General features: G+C 40.1%; 1 protein-coding gene across 13 annotated transcripts in view; it reads left to right on the forward strand.

Annotated features, from left to right (window-relative positions):
• Window positions 1-24,160, forward strand: part of rap1gapa (RAP1 GTPase activating protein a) — a 52,422-nt gene extending 28,262 nt beyond the window's left edge. For 4 of the 13 annotated variants that reach the window (XM_020636757.3, XM_020636765.3, XM_020636791.3 and 1 more), the window contains 23 exons: window positions 5,674-5,709; window positions 6,757-6,804; window positions 7,247-7,285; window positions 7,391-7,582; window positions 8,722-8,825; window positions 9,847-9,925; window positions 10,029-10,082; window positions 10,362-10,445; window positions 12,354-12,454; window positions 12,623-12,752; window positions 14,156-14,311; window positions 14,408-14,479; window positions 14,596-14,682; window positions 14,806-14,949; window positions 16,367-16,498; window positions 18,497-18,574; window positions 19,490-19,599; window positions 19,744-19,863; window positions 20,040-20,175; window positions 20,293-20,404; window positions 22,090-22,169; window positions 22,314-22,361; window positions 22,498-24,160. In XM_020636757.3, the coding sequence (XP_020492413.1) occupies window positions 5,674-5,709; window positions 6,757-6,804; window positions 7,247-7,285; window positions 7,391-7,582; window positions 8,722-8,825; window positions 9,847-9,925; window positions 10,029-10,082; window positions 10,362-10,445; window positions 12,354-12,454; window positions 12,623-12,752; window positions 14,156-14,311; window positions 14,408-14,479; window positions 14,596-14,682; window positions 14,806-14,949; window positions 16,367-16,498; window positions 18,497-18,574; window positions 19,490-19,599; window positions 19,744-19,863; window positions 20,040-20,175; window positions 20,293-20,404; window positions 22,090-22,169; window positions 22,314-22,322 (2,103 nt within the window). In that variant the 3' untranslated portion in view covers window positions 22,323-22,361; window positions 22,498-24,160. Of the gene's footprint in view, window positions 1-2,639; window positions 3,121-5,673; window positions 5,710-6,756; window positions 6,805-7,246; window positions 7,286-7,390; window positions 7,583-8,721; window positions 8,826-9,846; window positions 9,926-10,028; window positions 10,083-10,361; window positions 10,446-12,353; window positions 12,455-12,622; window positions 12,753-14,155; window positions 14,312-14,407; window positions 14,480-14,595; window positions 14,683-14,805; window positions 14,950-16,366; window positions 16,499-18,496; window positions 18,575-19,489; window positions 19,600-19,743; window positions 19,864-20,039; window positions 20,176-20,292; window positions 20,405-22,089; window positions 22,170-22,313; window positions 22,362-22,497 lie in introns of those variants that run through there. The other 9 variants (XM_020636783.3, XM_065961713.1, XM_065961715.1 and 6 more) reach the window with 7 other exon arrangements.
• The last annotated feature ends 196 nt before the right edge of the window (window positions 24,161-24,356 follow it).

A 24,356-nucleotide genomic window follows, 5' to 3' on the forward strand; every position in this document is an offset into this window, starting at 1 on the left:
CTATTTTGGTGGAGAAACAGCAGAGGACATGTGTAACATTTGAGTCTGTTAAATGTCGGAGGGAAACACTCACTTCTCTGCAGAATAAAGGGCGTCAGCAGCAGCAGTTAAAGTGCAGTCATATTTAAAATTTGATCTGTGACCCTACTTTTATTCAACTATCTTTGGATATTGCACATTGAGGGCCAGGATGGTAATGTGTTGAACTCTATGATAAGGGCTTAGTAGGGCAACACTCAGAGGAGTGTATTGCTTTAATCAGAGCCCTGTGAAAACCAGGTCAATCTGCAATTAACCCCGGCAGGTCCTATGGTCAGTGCATAATTCAAGCCACAGCTCTGCCCTGTCAGATCCACAATGTGGCACATTCATGAGAGAGGACTGGCACACATATTTGAGAGTTTGCTAAAGTTCTTATTAAATATAATCCATAGATCTCATGACAAGACATTTCAGAAGCACTGGTGACCCTTTGATACACACTGACACATGGTTAAGTGTTGCCCTGTTATTTTGATGTCTCTATTGGCATCCTAATGTTTTATGGTAGCATACAAACTGTAGACATTTCTACTTCCTGATTCCTGTCGTGAGATCCCGAACTTGGAACCCATTGGCTAACGATGACCTTTGACCGTTTGCGATTCCGCAACAGCGTAGTAACAAAGCTCTGTCATCCTTACGCCTTTGTGTCCCATTGTGTGGTATCACGTTGCGTTGTGGTGTTGCGACACTGCACAACAAGCATGACGTATAAACACACAACCCCTCATCCAACCTCGGATCAGGGTCAGAAAGACTTTGCCCCACCATTCCACCTCTGTGCGATGCAGATGGGGCGTAACAGGGGTGTGAATATCCCGCCTTGAACTGGAAGTATGCAAGTGCCAGTAGCCTCAGGGAGCGACAGGCAGTTTTTCAGGAGCTTCAAGTGAAGCCAGCAGTAAGTGATAAAAGACTTCTGTCCATGATTTATTTTTTGTCTCACCTATTTGTTAACAATCCAACCAGCAGCTTGAGAAGCAAGAATGGAGGTTCAACTATTCAACGTCTAAGAGGGGATTATTCGCCACACTTGCATGTAGATATCTGGTCAAAGACATTGATAGAAGCTAAATCCCTGCAAAGTGACTGGTGATTGTTTATAGAGTTAATTAACAGTGTATTGTCTTCTTTCCCTTTTGTTTCCCCTCACACAGTTTTCCTTCATTTATTCATGCCTGTGGAACAAAGCGACTAAAAAGAATAAACTTCTGATATGAAAATTAGGTTCAGCGCCTGCAGATTTCAACATTTTAATACAGAATCTGTCAGATCGTTAAAAAGACAAAACTAAAAGCAGCTTGCTTGTTACATATTTCTGATTAAGGAAAAACTCAAGACCGTTAGAGCTTATACGTTTTTACAAGGTTTGTGTTAAGAATATAACACTGTCTCTAAAAACAAGACATATCTGAGATACAAGTGACCCTGTTCAAAGTGTTTGAAGCTTCAGGATGCACATTTTTACCAGATTTTATTTTATAAATGAATTTCTATAGACTGATCCTAAAGAACACCTTATTCACTGGAAAATGTGAAACAATGGGACAGTAAGAACCATACTGTGCATCAATGAAAAAGACAAGCCTGTTACATGGGTCTGATGTTCTGTGAGCTGGTCAGAGTTATAATGAGCTCTGTAAGTGCGCACAGAGCTGCACCTGAGAAGTGTGGAGGAGGGAAGAGGTCTCACGCATTTAATTTGCTTCCTGCCATAATGACGATCCTATTAACTCTCATAATGGAAGGTCTCAGCTCTAACTCCTGTAGTGCATGCAAGACTGACTCCCTGTGGGTGCCCACACCTCCTCTTCTCTGGTCAGATCTGTAAAATGTTCAGATGCTACAATGAAACATTGTACAGCGTGTTGAAAGATCGCTTCAGTATGAGCAGTTTTATGTGTCCATGCAGGTTACTTTTAAAACGTTTGTCCCTTTTAAACCGTCAATTTCATTATGAATCATTCCATGTTTTCCTTACTTTTCAGTTTTGCTTATGAGTTATTATTTTTTTGGGTGGTGGCAGGGCCGTCTCCAGCCATTTTTGTGCCCTAGGCAAGTTTAGGATTTGGCACCCCCCCTCCCCCCCCCCCCCCCCCCCCATCTAGAAGCCTATCACCACAATATATGGACAACAGCCATTTGGAAACAGCATCAACAGCTGAATTACTTCTCAAACAAAATATAGAATAACAGAGAAATATATTATAACATCCCTGTTATAACAACAGCGATGCAAAGTTTATTATTCTTTCTTTGTTTCTTTATATGTTCATTTCTTATGTTCAAGACAGAACATGAGGGAAGTGTGAAAATGTCAAATTATAAGTACTTTTTTTTTTTTTTTTCAGAGTGGGTGGGGGGGGGGGGGGGACCTACTATATAGCCTACGCTAAGAACCGGCCCTGGGTGGTGGTAGTGGTGGTGAGTGGGGAGGGGGAGGGTTGTGGGAGTCTGGTGTACATCCCATCATCTAGTTCCTCTTTAAACAGGAGGTTGTTGAAAGACTTTTTTTTATTAGATAAGGAGAGTTAGACTCCACCTCCAGCTACCTGTCAGTCAAAGTAAAGATAGTGTTGTAATGCAGACACAGGTGGATGATATGTGCTTTGGATCTCTTCCTGTGATGCTTCAGAGAAAGAGAGAGAGAGAGAGACAGAGAGAGAGAGAGGGTGACAAAGAAGGATCAGCAGTGGACAGACACCTGTAGCTGCAGTCAGAGGATTATTACTCCACAATTCTTTCTTTGCATGCAACGTGAGACTTTCTGATAGTTTTATGTGTTTAGAGGAAACTCTGCTACGACTGTGGATCTGGTCCTCAACTGTCTGATTAGGCTTTTTGTCAGTGAAGGTTGCAGTTAGCAGGGATGCAGCTTTACCTCGGGTGTCACAGTGGGACGCTGTCAACGGTCTGTCAGAGAGCGAGTTTTATCCCAACCTGTAGAAGTCAGTCAAGTCGAAACATCCTTTGAAGCTGCAGGACACTTGTTCTAAGAATTTCAAAATGGCGAGAAATCATGACATCCACTTCAATACTCCAACAGTGACAAAGGCCCGCTGGAAGAAACCCAACCATGTAAGTAGCTGCACTTTAGAGACACGCTGGATGGAAAGCAAACTAGTTAGGAAATGTGTTAGCATTCATCAGCAGTGGCCTGGATGAATGCATCCCCAAATTGAATTCAAGTTCCAAATGAAATATCTGATTTTAAACAGAAGAAAAACGAATGGAAAAACGTTTCCAGCTTGTTGTTGGGTGTTTCTTTTAGTTTAAACAATCAGGTGTCTTAAAAAATGAGGTCAGTTAAACCTCTGCTTTTATAGTGCTTGATATCATGACTTACAGTTTGAAGGCTGATGTTTCTGTTGTAGAAGTCCAAAGATAATATGTGAGTAAACGGCGCAGCTCCTCTTGTTCTAATCTTTGGTTAATGTGGCTGCAACCGCTGTTATTTACTTTCAGGGTTTGAGGCAGACTAGTGTTTGCACATGGTGGAGGACTTTACTCAAACTCGCTCTGAAAGCTAAGATTGCTCTGTACACAAACCGACTGTGTCAGGCTTCACTGACTCAACCTTTCAGCTGTCACTACTACAGGCCCACGTTTTCACCGACTGCTGTAACTCAGCTTTATTGTAGTTGTTTGATTGGTCATGCTCGTCTGAAGTATGGTGTTGTGCATGTGAACCTTTAAAGGACAATACTCCCAGCAGCTGTGTTTGGGATCTAAAGAGTGAGGCAGGTGTTTCATGTGGAAAAACTGGTCCATCACTAAAGGACTGTGTGAGATAGTGTGGGAGAGGCAGGAGATCACATGCTGCAGTCAGGTAAAATGTGATTGAAGATAAATACAAGTCTGAACTCTGGCAGTGAAGTATGTCATGAGATCAGAATGTTTGTGCTTTACAAACTTTGCTCACTTACTGTACAGTAATCAGTTCTGTGGAAACTGTTGTTTTGTCATTACACAATATTTGACCCAAGTCATTATCAACAATGATCTGTTTAATGTCCTTAACAACTGAGTTTACACAGTCCTTAAAGCTCCTGTGAGGACTTTTCAGCTGGTTATGAAGCAGACTGAAATCAATGTTAATGCCTCTATGATAGCTTCTAAAGCAGGAAGAAGACTAATTATTTCAATAAAGGCGTTATAACGGTCTTAGGCGTCAGGCAGTGGTTTACTGCATGCTGCAAACACTCTTAATGGAGATTTCTTGATTGATGCATTAGACTGTTAAATGAAATCAGGATGTTATTTGTTGTCAGAGAATAGGCTTGTCACGATGGCAGATTTTCATTTTACTTCGACACTCTACTCGGAAAAAAATCAAACAATACTGATGCCTGATACCACAGCAACAAATACAAAAGTCCTAGGCACCCTAAATGTCATATTGCCTTTTATTAATTCCCCAACAATGCCAGTAAACTCCTGCACACTGTCTAAAATTCACAATTACATCCACAACAATGTGGTACCCAAATGCGTGCAATGAAACGAGTTATCCCTCATAATCCAATAAAGGCGACCTGTGAATTTAAACAGATCACCGCTGCTCTCTTTCTTTCTCTCATCAAAATATGACTGAAGCTCTTTAGATTTTTAAAGCTTCAGTACTTTTTCATACCTTATAATGCTATTTAATCAAAATAAGAAAGGTTGTGTCACACATGTATCCAAAAGGTTGACGACCTTATCAGAAGACACCGCTGGCACATGTACAGGACACAATAAGCTCAGAGATAAGAAGTACCGCTTTGACCACAGGTGGCGCCACTAACCAAAAGTTCCTCACAGGAGCTTTAACAGAGTGGACTATCATTGATAATGTAAAGTCCATTTTATTGGGATCAACGTGTTCAAAAATTGTCTGTACAGATAATGTCACATTTACTCTGTTAAGTCTTGAGACCACTGCTCTTCAACATACCATATTGATCTGTAATAATAGTTCAAATGTTTGTTTTTTTGCTGTACTATCCCTCCAATATCCTGAATGAGACCATTTTGTCTTTTTGAAATACATTTAAATCATAAATTATTTAAACATTTATGTGGCAATGAAGCTATTTTGTTACTATAGCCATTTATTTATGTATTATATTTGATGGTAAAGGGAAGAGATCTAAATATCATTAAGAATGCTAATTTACACATTAATTAATTTCACCTCAAGTTACCATATACAAATAAAAAAAATACATATACTTGTAGAAAAAACAAAATGCACTGTGAAACATTGAATGATCAGACTTTACTTTTCCGACATATTCGGCTTAGATTAGGCCAGAAGGGAAAAGATAAACACAGTGGCGCTGCTGCTCCTGGTCAGAGATCACATCGTACTTGACACAAAGCAGCAGATGTCCAGCGGCTCTGTCTACTGAATAGTAATTAAAGTTGTTCCTGAGGGCGCAGAGCAAAAGTTCAGTTATTATGTGTCGTAAGCAGACACAGAAAACAGTGAGGGGGAAAAGGTCGACTAAATACAAAGGGTCAAATGGCTGTTTCTTTTTCTGTTACTGCTGAACGATTAATAACTTGAACTATCTCTGCTGGAATGAAACCAACCTGACAGAAACCAACAAATGAACTCAAACATGTCATGTCATCTCCTCTCTGCAGACTCCAGGTTTATTTGAAATGATTGAAAGGATGCAGGTAAGAAGACTAAGTGATCTGTCTACTTTGTCTCAGGCTCTTTAAGCTTCACTCACAAAATAAGCAACCGGCAGTCAGTCAGTGTGGCTTTTCCTAACTCTGCAGCTCTCTGGCCCTCTGCAGCTACAACACTTCTGTGTGATGCTTTCAGAGGAGGGTTGTCGGAGCATCATTTGTGTGTCTCAGAGCTTCTATTAACATTCTGTTTGCTAACAGCTCTGTTACTTCACTATCCCTCCCTCAGAAACTGTCGCCTGATCTCTTAAAGCTTCAGAAGGATGCATATTCTAAACATTCAATCCCACATATAATGAAATGAGAATTTTATGGTAGAGCGTTTTAAGACTTAAATTAATTAGCTTTCAGAGGCTCCAACATCTTTCACATGCGACAGTATAAGTTGGCCTTACTGAATATTTTAACAAGATCTATTTCTCTGTAGCAGAGACCATGGTGCAGGACTCTTCTCCCTCCCACAATTTATCAATATGATGTATCATCTTCCTGGCGCCATCGCCACTCTGATTTAATATCCCAGAATCTCTTTTTCTGCATCCGCTCCATTCCCTCTTTCACACATACACACCTCAGGTCCTGTGGGTGCTTCTTTTTTCTCTTACCTTAGCGTCTTTTTAAAAAAAATTCTTTCGGGTCTCATTAACACAATTCTTCTGTGTGCTAACAGATGTCACGCCTTTTCCAAAATGCTCACTCTTTAGCATCCTTTAATTGTATCAGCTCTCTGTTTGTGTGCGTCATGTAACTTTCCATCTGTCCCTCTGTGACTTTGCCTTGTTGCCTGCTGCAGACCTCTTGGGGAAACAAGCGGTGTTATGTAATGAAATGGATAATTTTCTTCTCTTGGGATTAATTGCTGTCATAGAGAATATAAAACGGCTTTATATTCTGCACATTCAATCATTGAAAAGTATTTGAATTTACATATTTGCGTTAGTTTGAACACTAAACCAGCTGCTCTGCTGATGACTGACAGTGCAACCTCTTCCCCTCTCTGTGTCTCCTTATCGCCCTCCTCTCCCCTCGCAGGGCAACAGGATGGATGAGCAGAGGTGCACCTTTCCTCCCCCACTAAAGGTGCGGCTCTCCTTGTACAGATACACTGTTTTTCACTTGATACAGCCATTGTCTCACAGATGCTCCACCATATCTTGCACTTCCAGACTGATTACTCCAGCACACAGCAGCTCAGTATTATTCATAATGCAGTGCAGGGCTCTCAAGTCCTGCCATCATTTCATATCCACAGAGAGACTTTCATGTCTCCTCAGGCTCTGCAGAAGAAATTGCAAAATCTTAGTGACTAAGGCTCTGATAGGATAATATGATGTTAAACAGTATTTTAAATCATCAATCTGCAAACATAATGGCTGATGCATTGATTCCTTGTTGTGATTGCGTAACAGTTATGCAATAAGACTGAAGCAGTGTCCTTTGAGATTATAGGGTTGGACAGTGTGGCTATTTTTATTCTTTGATGAGAAAACAAAGCTTTTTTTCCCCCTCCAATTGTTTTCAGACTGAAGAGGACTACATTCCATACCCCAGTGTGCACGAGGTAGGATGACGACAATGTGCTGCATCGGCATTTTTTACACTCCACGGTTTTCACTTTTCACTTCTTCTTTTTTTTTAAACCTTACTTCTTTGCATTTTGGTACAGGTGTTGGGCAGGAAAAGCCCCTTTCCTCTTATCCTCCTGCCTCAGTTTGGGGGTTACTGGATCGAAGGGACGAATCATGAGCTGAGTGACACAGTGGACACAGAACAGCTGCAGCCGCTGTCCCCGAACACGCGCACCAAACTGGAATGTAACACGACAGCAACCATCTACCGGAAAGACTTCTTAGGCAAGGTTAGCCCCTTTGTGCAACACACAGAGATCAGTTCTCAATCAGAATCAGGTTTATTGCTGAGTAAGGGTGTATATACAAGACCTGTTTCCTTTTCCTTTTTCTTTTTTTCTGGTCAGCGCAGAATAGCTTAGAATAGAAAAATAAAAGAAAGCAGGTAAACTGCACTAATTGACATCAGCAGATGGAAATAAAGTTTACAGAGACCCAAACACATTTTTGTCCTCTATACTAAATCCATTACATTCATCATTAGCACTCAGCATTTCTACTAGCAGTCTACCGAGCAAAATACACTCTGCAGAATAACAGTTATTAGAATACATAAATCCATCAGTTTTATTCATAGAGCCCGAAATCACTTCATGAATCTTCATGACACTTGAGCTATAGAGCAGGTCTAGTCTGTACTCTTAACATAACAATGTCAAGAAAGACCTTCCTTTTTTTACTCCTGAATACTATTCAGCGTGTAAGATTTAGGATGCCTTATGAATTAGAGAGTTAAAGAGTGTATTCCAAGATCTCCTTCCCATCTTAGCTCTGTACCTCTGGCTGTATCATCAGTTTTTTTAACATTAGTTTTTAGTTTTTTTGTTTTTCTGAAGATTACGTCATTCTCATTTATTCCAATGTCTTGTTTTTGGCCTCTATCATGCAGTGGAATACACTGAACATCAAATCATCCTGTTTATTTAGCGATGAAGTCGGTTCTACTTGATTTCAAAGGTGTGTTCTGCTTCCACAGTGATAATCCTGCAATAACACACATGAAGGCCCTCATTATAATAGATTCCTTCCTCTGCTAAGAGGCCGCGTTACTCACGCAGAATATCTCACCATCAGTTTCACTTCTTGCTCATTACAGTAATGAAATGAATAAGCAGCGAGTGAATCCCAGTCGAGGAAAACCACTTACAGTAGCCGCCCTCACGCTTTGGCACCTCATACGCGGCTGCTAATGAAGATGCCTTAGCCTGTGCCACCTGTTCATACACAAACGCATGATATGAACAAATTTGATCTGGACAGAAAGAGAAGAAGGAGAAAAGTTTGAAGACTGGACAGATTATGCCGTGTCATGCTCATGTGTGTGTTTGTGTCAGAGATTAATGGCCGTGTCCTCGCTCTGTGCCCTCAGGAACACTTTAATTACTATTCAGTGGACAGCGCCCTCGGACATCTGGTGTTCTCTCTAAAGTACGATGTGATTGGAGACCAGGAACATCTCCGACTCATGCTCAGGTAATGCTCACTGTTTCAAGGTTGTGAAACAGAACCTTTGGTTTGAAAAGGGACACATTTCTGTTACAGCCGAAAGCCTTTTGGTTCCACACACTCAAAATGAACAGGCAGATTTCAGATAGGTCTAAAAGTTGCTTTTGAAAATACAGAGAAAGATATAATCTAAGGTGCTTCCCGTTTAATTAGATTCCAAAGTCTGACTGATAACATGTATTTTTACTAGTCATTCAATCTTGACTTCGTTCCACTACGACAAGGTACGACCCATGACTACGACTAGTTGCTCTTGAATGCAACTTTACTTGAACAAATAATGTTCCATTTAAATTACTATTAAAAATGATTATAATATCTGAAGTTCTTTCTCCTTCAACATGGGTTGCATAGAATAATCCATGCTCTTCTGGAGTACCCCTGATTTTTGGAGATATAGAACTATTACTAGATAAAAAAAAAGCTGTACTGTATGTCCCATTCAGACATTTCCTGCCCACAGTTTTTCTCCTTGGGGCAGTTTAAGCTTTTTGTTTCTACAGTTCAGATGTTAATAATAATGTTCTAGACTTCCTCTAGTGAAGTCAGTGCTCATTATGTATACATGCTGCAATGCAGTGTCTGAGAAATCAAATCTCTGACTCTGTAAATCGGCATCTGAAGTTATGGAAGTGTTGGCTTTAGCAAATCCCACCACTTACAGGATCAGCAGGAAGTAAATGTTCCCAAAATGCCCCGCTCTGACCGGATAAACACATCCTCTCAGCTCGGTTGTTATCATAAGAGTCATAAAGCCGGAGAGAGTGTCAACAGCCCCGTCGTCTCCACAGCCGTGTAACAGATGGACTATTTAGGCCAGCGAGTGGGTGGGGATGGACAGAGGGATGGAGGTTAGAGAAGGCAAAGAGAGGCAAGGGTGGGGAGGTTTGATGAGGGTCCAAACCGGATCATCACTGTACACTTTGAGGAATGTTGCATCGCATTATATGGCTTTAAAAACACACTGATTGTTTTATGGCTTCACCAGGAACAAGCTGAAAACACACCATGATGTGATCCCCATCTCCTGCCTGACTGAGTTTCCCAACGTGGTCCAAATGGCCAAGGTGACAACAGTTGTGTTTATTATTCTTATGATCTGCTGGGACATCATCTGTGATGTCATTTTACCCACAATCTAACCGTTCCCCTCTTTTTTTGTTAATCCAGCTTGTCTGTGAAGAGGTCAACGTGGACCGCTTTTTTCCTGTCCTTTATCCAAAAGTAAGACCTGTGGTGGTTTGCAGAGTTTCTTTTTTCACTTTGTTTAAGGAAAAAGTTTATCTAAGGGAAAACATTTAAGGGTGAGAAATCTAACAGTTTCACTCTGGACCATGAACACTTGATTTGTTAATCTCAAGTGTCATATTAGCTTCAGATGAACTTTGAATTTAGAAGTTGAGAACTAATAATTACAAGCAGAATATGGGCATTTTTCTAGATGTCTTTATAAAATGTGTTTAATTTCCTTTAATGTCCTTGGTTCTCTCTGTTTTTTTACAGGCTTCAAGACTCATTGTCACCTTTGATGAACATGTGATAAGCAACAATTTCAAGTTTGGGGTCGTTTACCAAAAGTTTGGACAGGTGAGCTTTACAGACACAAACCTTCACAATCTGCTGATTAAGCATAAATGTGATTCAAAGTTAATCAGGAACTATTCAATTTGCCAAATGGCAATTATTTCATACTTGTGCATTCTTAGCACACAGTGGCGGATTTAGTTATCAGATTATTTTGTACTTCTAAAGTTGTAATTCAACATATAAGAAATACTCTGTAACACTGCATTCAAGGATTACTCCGTTTAAAGGAAGATAATTGGATGATAATTGTTTGTATTATTCAAGTGTGTTTGAAGCTTTGATAGAAATCAAACTTTACTAGTAAGTAAAACTACTGATCATGCCTTATGCATGCAGAGGTGCAGATGTAAGAAAATAGATATGATATTAAAGGTCACATATTATACACCTTTTTAACAAGTTTAACTAACTTTTAGAGCTCACCAAAACATGTCTGTGAAGTTTCTTGATTAAAATCCTCTCTGATCATTGTATTTGATCATGCCTATAAACCCTTCTATTACATTTCTGCTCAGAACAGGCTGTTTCTGTGTCTGTAGCTTTAAATATAAAATATGAGCTTTGTACAACCGCGCCCTTCTTGGGTGGCTTGGGCTTTCTTGCGCCATGCTTTAATGTTTATGGTGAGAATGAAGACTCAGAGGGCAGAACAAACACCTAGCTGTGGGAGCGTCACCCACCTGGGGGAGGGGTTACAATCCTTTGTGATGTCATGAAGGGAAAATCTCCAAACAGCCTGTTTCAGCACACATTTTCAAAAAAGTGGAGCAGGCAAAAGATGGAGAGGATGGACTTCTCTCATAATTTGGGGGTTTGTAGACTAGAGACACACATTATTGTGTCTGATAAATTGCATTTTGCACAATATGCCTTTAATGCATTTATTGCAACAGTTTGGTAATAGTTTTATACACATATTTAGTATCTTAGCATTTAACTTGATAAATGCAGTTTTATTAAGTCTAATTAAAAATGATGTCACCATAAAATAAAAGTTGAAGGGCAGGTGCAATAGGATTCTTGGTCAGAGCGGGCTCAGTAGACACACTTGCATCCTTTGTATTCATCATATTCAGCCCATGAACAATGAGAATGTACTATACATTGTAATCTCTGATGTCCTCAAGGAAGCTCATTATGCTCGGTCCTCCTCGGTCTTAATTAGAGCTTTCAGTACAGCCCGACACTCCCTCTCATTTTCTGAGGCAATCACAGCCCTCTTGTTTACAGTGTTGGGGGGGGGGGGTGCTGTTGAATGCTTTGCTGAGGGCACTTCTACTTCTGAACAGAGACCTCAGTGTTAAGAGATCTGGCCTGCAGGGGTTTAAATGCATTGTTAAATACATTATATAAGGTTGTCTGTTCATCCTTCAGGGTGATTTCTTTTCAGGAGGAATGCATGATAGTTAAGGAGGTATAAAGCAAACAAAACAAAAAAATAAGCAGGCCTTGTTTTTGTTTGTTTGCGTCGAGGAAAGCTTTTGTGTTCACATCACCGCTCCACTCTCTGACAATAGATAATCAACAGTCTATCACAGAGCTCATTATTTTCATTATTGCACAAGCTTTCCTCAAGCCCCCCCCCCCCCTCCCCCTCACCTCCAGCTCTAAAACTCCTGTTGCACCTTCTGATGTTTCAACAAGATTAACTAAAACAAACACTTCACTTAACGACATGTACTCTAATGATCAGTTGAAATAAAAACACCTTACATAAAATAATTATATGCAATTATTACCTGTGGTTCACTTCCTCTGAATCCGTTCTGCCTGTTTATTTGTAATGCTAACATAAGTGCTGTTATTACTGAACACTTTGAAGCGTACAGTACACACTCTATCATACAAAATGATCCTCTGTGCTTTTAACTCCAGGCCTTATTGCTTATGATTTTTTAATGGTTCCAGACTTCAGAAGAAGAGTTGTTTGGAAACAGTGAAGAGAGTCCAGCCTTTGTAGAATTTCTGGAGTTTCTAGGAGAGAAAATTGAGCTCCACAACTTTAAAGGGTGAGGATCTATCTCTGGTTTGAGGCACTAAATATAACCCACTGTACATTTTACAACATGTTGCCAACCATAATTTACATCATGTCAGACCAGCAGCATGAGTGATGGTCATGCTGCTGCAGTCATGGTGCAGAACATCATGTTAGACACGGTTCTATGTGTTTGCAGTTTCCGTGGAGGGTTGGACGTGAATCACGGGCAGACGGGCACCGAATCCATCTACTGCAACTACCACAACAAAGAGGTCATGTTCCATGTGTCCACAAAGCTGCCTTACACAGAAGGGGACACACAGCAGGTACTGCAATTCAACACTAAACTAACACTGTACACCTTTTATAATTAACTGCAGGCAGTCAGACTGGTTCCATCTGGGTACAGTGGAATCCTATTTAACATGTACCAACCTCAGCAAATATTTGCAAACAAGAAAAAAATAAGCCTAGCAGTAATTAAGAATGGCTCCTTATGTATGCTTTAGTGTCTGCATATGCAACAGCAGTGCTGAAGCTGATATGCAGCTTTGCTCACACCACCGTGTTCTCCCTCCTCGCTTCTCGCTCACATATTCACACAAGCACTGATTAAGTAGCGCATCTTGTGCACCATTTGCTATCGTGGCTTGTACAAACACAGATGAGGCCCTGTCTATATGTTCAGTGTCCCTCGGTAGTTCAGTGGGTGCTCAGGCTGTTAGTAGAGAAACAGCACCCCCTGGTGGTGTGTAATAAATGTGCACAGGCTTCAGGGTTGTTTTCTGTGGTTGGACAGGAGAAAGCAAGAATGATGGGTAAAGGGTAGGGCTGCTCAATTTTGGCAAAAATCATAATCAGGATTATTTTTGATTGATATTGAGATCAGGATTTTTTAAACCGATGCCTCATTGACTTTACAACATCTGGATCATATATTTTTATCAAATTTCACTCTCAACACTTCAACATAAATAAGTGATAAATACTTCAAGTAAATAAGTGACAACAAACACTTACATTTACCAGACATGACAAAACCTGTGGACCAAACAAGAGCAACACGGCATGTGGCACAGTAATCATTTAATCTCAATGATTTTGTTTTCATGATGGTGAAGCCAACATTAAAACTCGATTAATTTCCAAGCCCTAGCAAACAGTACTATTATTATTTATATATTATATATTATTTAAAAAACATGAATAAATGTAACTTCTTTCTTTTTTTTAAATCCTCTTTACTCGTCCTGCAGTTTCACACAATGTTGTGCAGTGTTACGTTGGCAATATGTCTGATTTGCATGTGTTGTCATAGGTGTTAACAGTGGTAAGTCATATTTTAATGGAACTGTGTTTCACAGCATTTGTCAGAAACACAAGATAAGGGTCTCATTTGTAAAATGTAAACAGAAGTCTTTATGTTTTCAATTTCACAATGTGCTATTTGGACTTGTTTTGTTTCTTGAGAAGTACTTAAGTGTTTGTGGATTCATTATGTATGTACACTGCATGTCAGTAGGACAGATTTCACATCGATGTTTTTATGTTGAAGGACTAAATAGTGCAAATATCATCGTGGACTCAAGTGTTGAACAAAGTTATATGATTAAAGGGTTGGCCTTAAAATGTCATTTGATTTCAAATGGCCGGTCTACTGAAGTATACTGATATAAATGATCCTCTAAATGAATTTGTAATGAGTTGCTATGTTGCTGGTGTTTTGCAGTTGCAGAGAAAGAGACACATAGGAAACGACATTGTCGCCATTGTATTCCAAGAAGACAACACGCCCTTCGTACCGGACATGATCGCCTCTAACTTTCTTCACGCCTATGTTGTGGTCCAAGTGGTCAACCCCTGCTCTGACAATGTCCTCTACAGGGTAACTTTCCCTCCTCCATGTGCTTCCTTTGTTCACTGTGATAGACACTTTTATTAAACTCCATCTTACATTATTTATTTATATTTATTTGTGTAGGTGTCAGTTACAGCACGGGATGATGTACCCTTCTTTGGCCCGGCCCTCCCAAACCCTGCAGTCTTTAAAAAAGTAAGACTTTCATTTTGACCTGAACTACTGTGTCCTCCAGCCAGTGCACTTTCCCATTTTTGGTCATTATTAAGTTTCCAACATGATGACATGTCTACCTGTTCCTCTCTTTCCAGGGCCCTGAATTCCATGAATTCCTTTTCACTAAGCTCATAAATGCAGAGTATGCCTGCTACAAAGCTGAGAAATTTGCCAAATTAGAGGTGAGTTATTGGAAAATAATTTAAGACATCGTTCTTTTTGTATCTCTGACGAGAGTGATTCAGAGTGATAATATTTTCTTCCCTCTGTCTCATGTTTCTTCTTTGTACGTTTGCGTGTGAAAGGAACGAACGCGGTCGGCCTTGTTAGAGACCCTGTATGAGGAGCTCCATATGAACAGCCAGGCCATGATGGGTGTCGGAGGAGGAGAGGACGACAAACTGGAAAATGGAAGTGGAGGAGGAGGGGGCTTCTTTGAGTCCTTCAAGGTAACTGGAGAGCAGGGGTCAGGGTGTTTAACCTGACTGCTTGACTTTGTGCAACTCTCTGCTCCTTCAAAATCAAAATAAAACAAGTGAAATAAGAGTTTGAGAGGCTACAACATGTTTGTCACAACCAACTTGTTAATGATTTCAAATGTGTATTTCATTTAGATAGGCACTTTTTCTTTTTACAAAGACATCCATTTGAACTCAAGCCCATTTTGATCTCCATCAAATAAGTAGTTTGACATTTTGGGACAGTTATTCTCTTTCTGGCCGAGGGTTAGATGAGAAGATAGATACAACAGGCGTGTGTGCTGCTTATTATAAAGCTGCAGCCAGTGAGCTAAGCTTAGCACAAATACCAAAAGAGAGAAAACAACTATCCTTAGGGAGAGCTTCAGTCAGAAAAAATATGAATTTCCAAATCATAAATTGACAGTAGGCTACATTTCAGCTTCCAGACCAATCTACCAATTGAGATATGTTATTAAGGGCGAGTTTAAGAAGAGCTGGTATCTGGATTTTGTCAAACAGCCAAGCAAGCTTGTTGGCCTAGCTGCAATACAAGATGCTAACCTAAGAAAACCTGTCGCTTTAGCTTCATTTTGTTGATACCTTTGAGAGTAACTTTGAGCTTTTCAGCTAACTCTTGGCAAGAAATCACACAAGATTGTTTCGTAAAATGTTGAACTACACCATTTTAAGGCTATAAATCTCTTTGTTAATGCACAAGGACAGTATTAAACTATCATTTATTGTAGTCAGATGTCATCACATGTCTTTGTATGTAATGAAGGGTTTCTTCTCTGTAGTAGCCTTTCAAGATTGTTAAGCTAGTGGCTTTCAGGGGCTCCATCTGCCTCCCTCAGTCTGAATTTACCTTAATGAAGAAAAGTTCTGCTGCTCTGTCCTGCTGGAACACAAAACTCTTGGCTTCCTCATGCTGCCGTGCTTTTCTGTGCTGCTTCCCTCTCTGCTTGCTCAGTCACCGATCAATAGTTTATATGATTCTGTCCTCTCTACGTGTCCTTAAATCAAAAGGGACGGAAGATTTCTTCACCTCTGCCTCTTTACTCTGCTACCTGCCAGCATAGAGGTGCTGTGGGCTTTAGACTTCTCCTGGCTGTGTTTAAACTCAGTGTTGTCAGACATCTGTGAGCCACTCAGCCCCTCTACTTCCTCTTTCCTCTCTCACCACCTAATGACTCATCTGAACCCCCCTCTGGGCGCTAAAGCTTAGCAGTGTTCTCTGTCGCTTCCTTGTCTGTGAGGATTAGCATCAGGCCGGCTCTCTCCGCCTGTAGTGGTCAGTGTTCAGGGACAAACCCCTAAGGCTCCTCTCTGCCTGTGATGCTGAGGGGTCACAGGGGTCAGCGCCCATCTGAATGTATCTCCTCCTCCTCCTCGTCTTTCTCTGTAGCGAGTGATCCGCAGCAGGAGCCAGTCTATGGACGCCATGGGTCTAGCTTTCAAGAAGCCGCACACAGTCTCCACTAGCATCAGCAGCAGCTTTAACCACGAACCCGCAGAGAGCCCCAAATTCCCAGGGATAGTAAGTACAGTCCCACTCCTCCTGATCTCAAGGGAGGCGAGACTCACTCCCTCAGCCTCCCCTCAAGAAGCTCTACTAGAGTTAACGCCCCCTCCCCGCCTCCCTCACTTTGCTTGCTGCACTAACTTCTCACAGATTCAGGCTCCACACTCGGTTGAGTGGAGTGATTTTGCCCGGGTCATAAACTTGGCCCTCACACTGAATGGTTTCACTTTGTCCTCCACCAAAAGCTGAAGTGACTGGACACTCATAGCAAACCTGAATGCATTAAAGACACAACGTGAATTTCTGCCCTGGGTTCAAGCTGCTAATAACACAAACTGTATGCAACCTGTGTGTTCATTATTAAAGTCCACAAGCATCTGCTTTGTTTATGACAGTTCACTTACACTTTAATCCATGTCGGGTTGAGACTGGTGTGTGTGTGTGTGTGAGTGTGAGTGTGTGTGTGTGTGTGTGTGTGTGTGTGTGTGTGTGTGTGTGTGTGTGTGTGTGTGTGTGTGTGTGTGTGTGTGTGTGTGTGTGGTGTGTGTGCATGATACAAAAAATTGTTGTTTTTTTTGTTGTTTTTGTATTTCACTGAATTTTTTGTCACTTTATGAGCAAAAAAAGAGAAAACATTGAATCTGCAGTTTGAAAGTAGCAGTGTTACAAAATCAGTTTTCATCAGTTTTCACAGCAGATTTAAGGTCTTCATTTAAAAGTATGCATATTTTAACGTATGTTATATATGCCCCAGTGTATTGGTAGAGAAGGGCCTTTTATTTTTTTACTGACATTTTTTATGTATGGAAGTGAAAATCTTTTATTTATTTTTCTTTTCTTGGTACCAGGGGCGATTTTAGGTTGAGACTTTTTGCTCAGCTCCTAAAGAAATTGTGGCATGTTGACTTCTGGTTTGATCCTCCTCACTTCATGAGCTAGAAATCTGTTCCTGCATGTGAGACTTTTATCAACAACAATAATAGCAACATGAGGTTTGATGAGTTTTACACCACAAAATAGTTTGTAATGAGATGAAAGATGGAATATAAGGTTGTTGCAAAAGTATTTAATTCATACAGGTATTATTATTAGTATTAATAGATTATTATTTGTACGTTATTTTGCTAGCAATTCAGCCTAATACTATAATATCAAAAATTTTGAATGCAGGACTTTTACATGTAACCATGCTTCTCAACACTGTAAAGTAGCTCATCTGGATATTTTTCTCACTTATTCAATAAGCCTACAACTAAGCATAAGGCCTCATTGATGATAGTAGCAAAGGATTCTGTTTGCCCTCACATATTATCATTTATTGAGACACATTTTTCAAAATCATCGCTAAAATATAAGGTTAAGAAATTTGCTAAATTTCGGTCAGAAATCTGATGTTGCTCATGCTCCTGTTATTATTTGAGGGGTGCAGAGATGAAATGTAGAGGTGCTGAAACTCCCCTAAAGATTGGTCTAAAATTGCAAATGCATGTTACTGAACAAGCTGTTTTGATCGTCCAAATCCTGAAACAGACATCCACATCTATAGGATTGTTCTAGGTCACCTTCAATATCAATTATCTTCTTCATCTACAAATGTTCTAATTGGTTCTATGTAGCTCCAGTCTGTTTTTGCCCAGTCTTGATGTGAACCCTAATGTTTAACACACTGTAAGTCCTCCTCTGCTGTTTTATCTCTTCTTCATCCTCTTTCTCACACAGGCTCACATAACCAGCTCATCACTTCTTCTCTCTCCCATCCAGCTGCCTATGTTGCACCCATGGAGCCAAAATGTCCCACTTTATATTCTCCAGTTAACCTGTGCTTTGTATTTTTTGTTTTGAATAACATTACTGACTGCATGGACTCATATATATCTGTGTATATCTCACGATTTTTCTCCCTCCCCATTCCCCTCTCCCCTTCTCTCTGTCTTCTGTCAACATCCCATCTCTCTCTCTCTCTCTCTCTCTCTGTCTCTCTCTCTCTGTCTCTCCTCTCCCTGTGTGGCTCAGTCATTGCTTGTCCCAGGCAAAAGTCCCAGTAAATATGGACGTCGAGGCAGTGCCATAGGGATAGGAACAGTAGAAGAGGTTCATGTCTAATTCTAACTACTCTCTAACTGCTCGCTTCTCCCCTTTGCTGCTTGTTTTGTCTGCATGGCTTTACTACATCATGGCCAAACACTTTTCTCTGTACATTTCAGCACTCTGTTTAATGCAGTGTGTGTTACATTTAGGATGTAAGCCGTTATTATCTCAATCTGTGATCAAAACAAAAGCAGAAATAGATTTCTTCTCCAGAGGTTTTGTATTGATTGCATGAATCCAATGTTTTGGATTTGACAAATCATAGAAATAAGATTCTCTACTTCCCTCCGACTGACTATTGTAGATGTTCTTCTATTCTCACCGTCCTATCTCCTTAACTGCAGTATGTGTCTGCCTTATGACTATTCTGTATTTTACATCCAACATTAAATTGATGATTTGTTCAAAAAAAGATGAATATTAATGATTTAATGACCCCCTTGCAGGGAAATTATAAAAAGAGAATCCTCCCCCCTGCTCTTTGAAGCCGCGCTGAATAAAAGGCTTTTTTTTTTTTTTTTTTTTTAAGTTCTTATTGTAAGAGCTTTAAAAAGGGGATTGAATTGAACAAAGCAGTCGCTGAGAAAGCACATTTAGTGGTAGGCCCTGGAGCCTTTAAACCCATCTTTCATCTCCCGCCTTAGCGTGCTCTGCTCTGGCTGACAGACAGGCACCGGGGCCTGACATTAAGCTGCTAAGTGCATATTTGAACTTCTTTTATCACAGCAGAAACAAGTCAAAGGGAGAAATGTTACTGTTTAGTCTTATAATTCAAGGTGACTTTTGTTTTGGAACCGCATTTTAACAGTAAAAAAATGAATAACCTTCATAGACCCTTCAGAAATATTTGATTGAACTCAAAGATATTTAAAGTATTAGAGCTATTTTGTCTCTGACTGTCTTTCCTCTCTGTGGCAGTCTTTGATCATCCCAGGAAAGAGCCCGACCAGAAAGAAGTCTGGTCCCTTCAGCTCCAGGAGAAGTAGTGCCATTGGTATTGAAAACATTCAAGAAGTCCAAGAGAAGAGGTGAGAATGACTTTCTTTGTTTTACTTCAGAACTTATAGCCATGTAACTCCTGCCTGAGGTCCATAATTCAAGTCGCTTAACTTGTTATCATGCATTTATTGAGTTAGTCAATGACTCATCCACTTTGCTTTCCCTTACCACAGTAGGGAGAGCTCCCCCAACACCCAGAAGACTCCTGACAGCGGCCACGTCTCTCAAGACCCCAAATCTGACAACTCGTCGAATCAGAGCTCTCCTGAGGTGCTCACGACAGCCAAGAACAGGTGTGTGTGATTGACAGGTTAGAGCTGTATCATGAATTTAGGATATAATTCACACTTGTGTTTTTGTAACCGCGGGGCTATCCCTCAGGGGTGGCAGCATGATGAATGACTCTCTCTTACACGATAGAGATTCAGATCAAATCAGTGTGCTTGAGTTTGGTTAATCCAGGGTGTAGTTCTTGTTTTGGCACCAGGGCTCCTTCCATCCCTGAGGGTCACGACCTCTCGCGCTCCTCCTCAAATGCCAGCAGCTTCGCCAGTGTGGTGGAGGAGAACGAGACTGAAGCCACAGAGGACTACGACACAGGCATGGTGAGATCTACATTCTGTCTTTAAGAAATGAAGACGAGTACTAAGTATACAGTATAACAAAGCATGGCTTAATATACACGATTTATTCTTCATAACCCTCCTCTGCGTGCTTCTCAGGAGAGCCTATCATCTGCCGGGACGCCACAGAAGCGAGACTCGCTCACTTACAGCACCTGGCTGGAGGACAGCACCAGTAACTCCAGTAACACCGGTCACTGCAGCTCCCCAGGTGAGGAGCAGGTTGATCATTTGGAAAGTTGTTTAACACTTTAAACATGTCAGAGTAAATCTAATCTTGTGACATTTGTAAAACAAATCTACTTTAAAGTATTTACTCCAGGATGTACTGGTTTGTTGATGTCTTTTAATTGTTAATTTATTGACATTAAAATCATTTTATAGCTCCGTAGAAAAAACTTGAATATTGTAATAATCCTTTTCTTCAATTAATATGATTGGATATCTAAACATATTGTCGATTGATCATTGTGATATGAGGCCATTTATTGAAAACGCACTCAAGACAGACTGGTCAACAGTCAAGTACACCGTGCATCATTTCTTCACCTCTTGACTTTACAAGACAGAGGATGCTAAGTATATTTATCCTTATTTTAAAAAAGAACATGATACAAAAATCAAGTCATTCAGAGGACAAAAAATACAAAAGAATAAAGAACAAACAAATCTTCTGCAACCGTCTTTTTCTCTAGATTTTTAATCCAAACTATGGAAGCCCATTTCCGCCAGTTAAAAAAATAAACTGAAATTATGAGATAATAAAGTCATAATTATGAGATAAAGATCAAAATGTTCTCTTTGTTTATCGTGTCCCTTGCTCAAGTGGTTTATTCCGTGACTTCTGCTCCAGGGGCCTGTATGTACATTCCTTGAATGTAGTCTTCAATGTGACCACGATGCATCCTTGAATGTCTTCGTTATGTATTTATTGACTTATTTATTTCTGTTGTCCTTAGAATGAGCTTTTTATCTGGCCCTTGTGGGTGTCATTTCCAAAACAGACCACACCAGGGTATCATCGTGCCAACGCTTACTTTTGCCAAATACTGATTTGTTTGTTGTCTCCGATTAATCTCCTTCTGTTGTTTGTTTGTAAATGTCTGCATTGTCTGGGTGGACTCTGGAACCAAATTGCCCTCTGGGATAAATAAAGTTGTCTAAGTCTAAGTCTAAGAAATTATGAGATTAAAAAAATGGAAATTACGAGTTGGTAAGTGTGCATGTGCTCCAGCTGGCATTCCAGTCCCCGCGTCCCCTCAGCCATGTAAACGATATGCAATCCTAAAGCAATTCAAGCAATCCTAATTCTGCCAAATGTAGTAAACGTTAGAGGCATAATAAATAGTTATGTCTTTTAATCTGGTTGTCGCTGGAACTAAACACATTACATTTACACTGTTTACGTAGCATTGACCGTTTAACTGTCAATGTGTCACACAGTTATTTTGTAGGCTCAAGTTCACGGTAGTAGATGGTGTCCCTGACTTTATTATCTCATAATTATGACTTTATTATCTCATAATTATGACTTTTTATCTCATAATTTCGACTTTATTATCTCATAATTTCGACTTTATTATCTCATAATTTCGACCATTTTTATCTCATAATTATGACTTTATTATCTCATAATCTATCTATATCTATATCTTCATTATTTCTACCCTTTTTATGGTCAAAACAAAATCTCAACAAAGCCAAATTTTCATTTTTATCTTTTTAACTGGCGGAAATGGGCTTCCATACCAAACCCATCAGTGGGTAAACAAGTTGATTATTATTTTTACAATATGAAGCAAATGAATTATGGATGACCATTAGTCTTGTCAAAGTCATTCTGCAATGGAGCTACAGTTTGTGTCTGGTTTAACACACTTTGCTCCTCTTCTTCAGGGCCCGGTAAACCGGATCGAGGGAAGGGCGCCGAAATCCGTATCAAACTGGAACGACCACAAGATCGTCAGTCCTCATCGGTGAGTCAGGTCCATGCTGGTATAAAATGAAGTATTTTTTATCACCTTTTATAACTCTGCATTATTTCTCTTTTTGGTGTTTTCATCGTCGTGTGTGTGTGTGTGTGTGTGGTGTTGCTGATGTTTGTGTGTCTCTGTGTGAAGAACTGTTAACTGTACACACCTGGTTGTATCCTGGATCTCCATCTTCAGGTGAGACTTTCCTCTTAACCTTTCCAATGTGCCTCAACCTGCACAAAACAAAACTGAGACATAAAGAGGACTACTAATATTCAGCTGTTACGGTGGATAGCGATATAGTGACCAGACATCCCTCTTTTCCCCAAAGCATTCCCATAAGTCACAATCCCTCTGGGAGATGAGACAAGAGCAGGTGTTCGCCGCGTCCAGAGATGAGAAGGAGAAAGATGAAGAGAAGGAGACAGAAGAGAGAAAGCAGGTGGAGCCTGGCCGGTCTGCTGCTCAGTGAGGGCCACAGTGCAGCGTTTCCAGAAACCTAGAGGACACTGGACGGAGAGGATGACGCACAAAGAGGGGCCAGCTTTTGCACAGTGTTTGTTTCCTTTCACTCTTTTCTTTGCCTGTTCGCACAGCTGTTGCCTAGTTCTATGTTTCTTGCCACATCTGTTGTTTTGAAGAGCACATGTTTAAATACGAACTTAAAAAGTTTTATTTGTTGAAGATGGTTTGTCTCGTCGATGCCTGGGTCTGCTGGCTATTCAGGGGGAAGACAGTGCCATTGAGCTCTTCGAGGAGATGTTCAGAGGGACTTCTGCTGCAACGTAGAGGAGATAATAACATGGGTGTTTTTTTTTTTAAACTAAATCTACAAATGTTTTGGCTGTGTAAAGATCTCTAATGTAGAAGAAGAACCAAATATTCAGCATCTGAGATGGGTATTTTCTAACAAAGCATCTATTGTGATGTAGAATTGTTCTGTTTGGTGCTTGAATTGTGATTATTTTCTGGGTAAGATACAAATCTGAAGTCTAAATCAGCAGTAAAACGACTTCACTCTTTCATGCTAATCCAACCAGATTCCAAAGGACACAGTGGAGAGAGTATTGTTTCATGGATAAAATGAAATGGCCTTAAAAATTAAACATGCAATTTCTTTGTCCCTCAGATTGATTTTACCTCACTTTTTTTACTCACGTGTTCTGCAGCCAATCACGGGATTGTGTGTCAGATTAACGTCAAAGCTAATATCTTCAGAATCATTTTTTTTTAAGCACACAACTTTCTTAAAGAATCCTGACGTAAAGCATTTACTCTTCAGCACTCTGTGTGTCGTCTGGTGATGACTTGATGTATTCATCAATGACTGATTGGACTACTTTCTCTGTCTTGTCCGTCTGTGACGAGAGCAGTCTCTATTTATTGATTTATCTCCTGTTGAAGTGGCGTTTATGGTGTAAATCAGTTTTACTGTACTCAGCATCCTGTCACTGTATGTGCTGCTTTGGTAAATTATAATGTTGTCAACTGTGAAGCTCCGTCTTTTTCAAGAATCAGATCTCTTTCATTGCAGTAAAATTGATGCAATTATAACACAATTGTGAATATGTATTTGCTCATAAAGTGAGGAAAAAGGCTCCATATACAACTACTGATTTTGTAAATATATGTATTCAGTTGAAGTAAATTGTGTATAATGTATAGGCCATTCATTCAAAATGGGACTGACTGACACTTTGAAATTACTGCCAAGTAGTTTTATTTCTTGTACCCTTACTTTGTGATATCATTTAGACAGGAGGTTGTTATTGAATTCAATTAATTTCCAATGTTTTTTCAGACTGTTTGGTCAAAGGGAAATCTCACAGTACATCCTGCTGATCTTTCAGTTGCCTTATTATCACAAACGGATGGTGTAAAGATAGTGAAGCTAACAGCTACTAGCCAGCAGGATTTACAATGAAATGAATGTTTTATTGTTGTTGTTGTTGTTGTTGTTTTTATTGTAAATAAATTGCCCTAAGAACTTTAAAGACTATTGTACGCGTCACTTAATGGAAACTCACTCTCTGCCTTGTTTATCTCTGCAAACAAATACAATCTTTGGGATACCACACAGGGAAAATCCCCGCTGTGAATGCCGACGAACTGTACATGTTCCACTTCCCCTCGTCTTAATGAAAGCGAGGAGAGGAAGCCCCATGAATAAATGATTAGATGTGGCTGCCC

Source organism: Labrus bergylta, chromosome 12, assembly GCF_963930695.1.
Source record: "Labrus bergylta chromosome 12, fLabBer1.1, whole genome shotgun sequence".
NCBI classification, from domain to species: domain Eukaryota; kingdom Metazoa; phylum Chordata; class Actinopteri; order Labriformes; family Labridae; genus Labrus; species Labrus bergylta.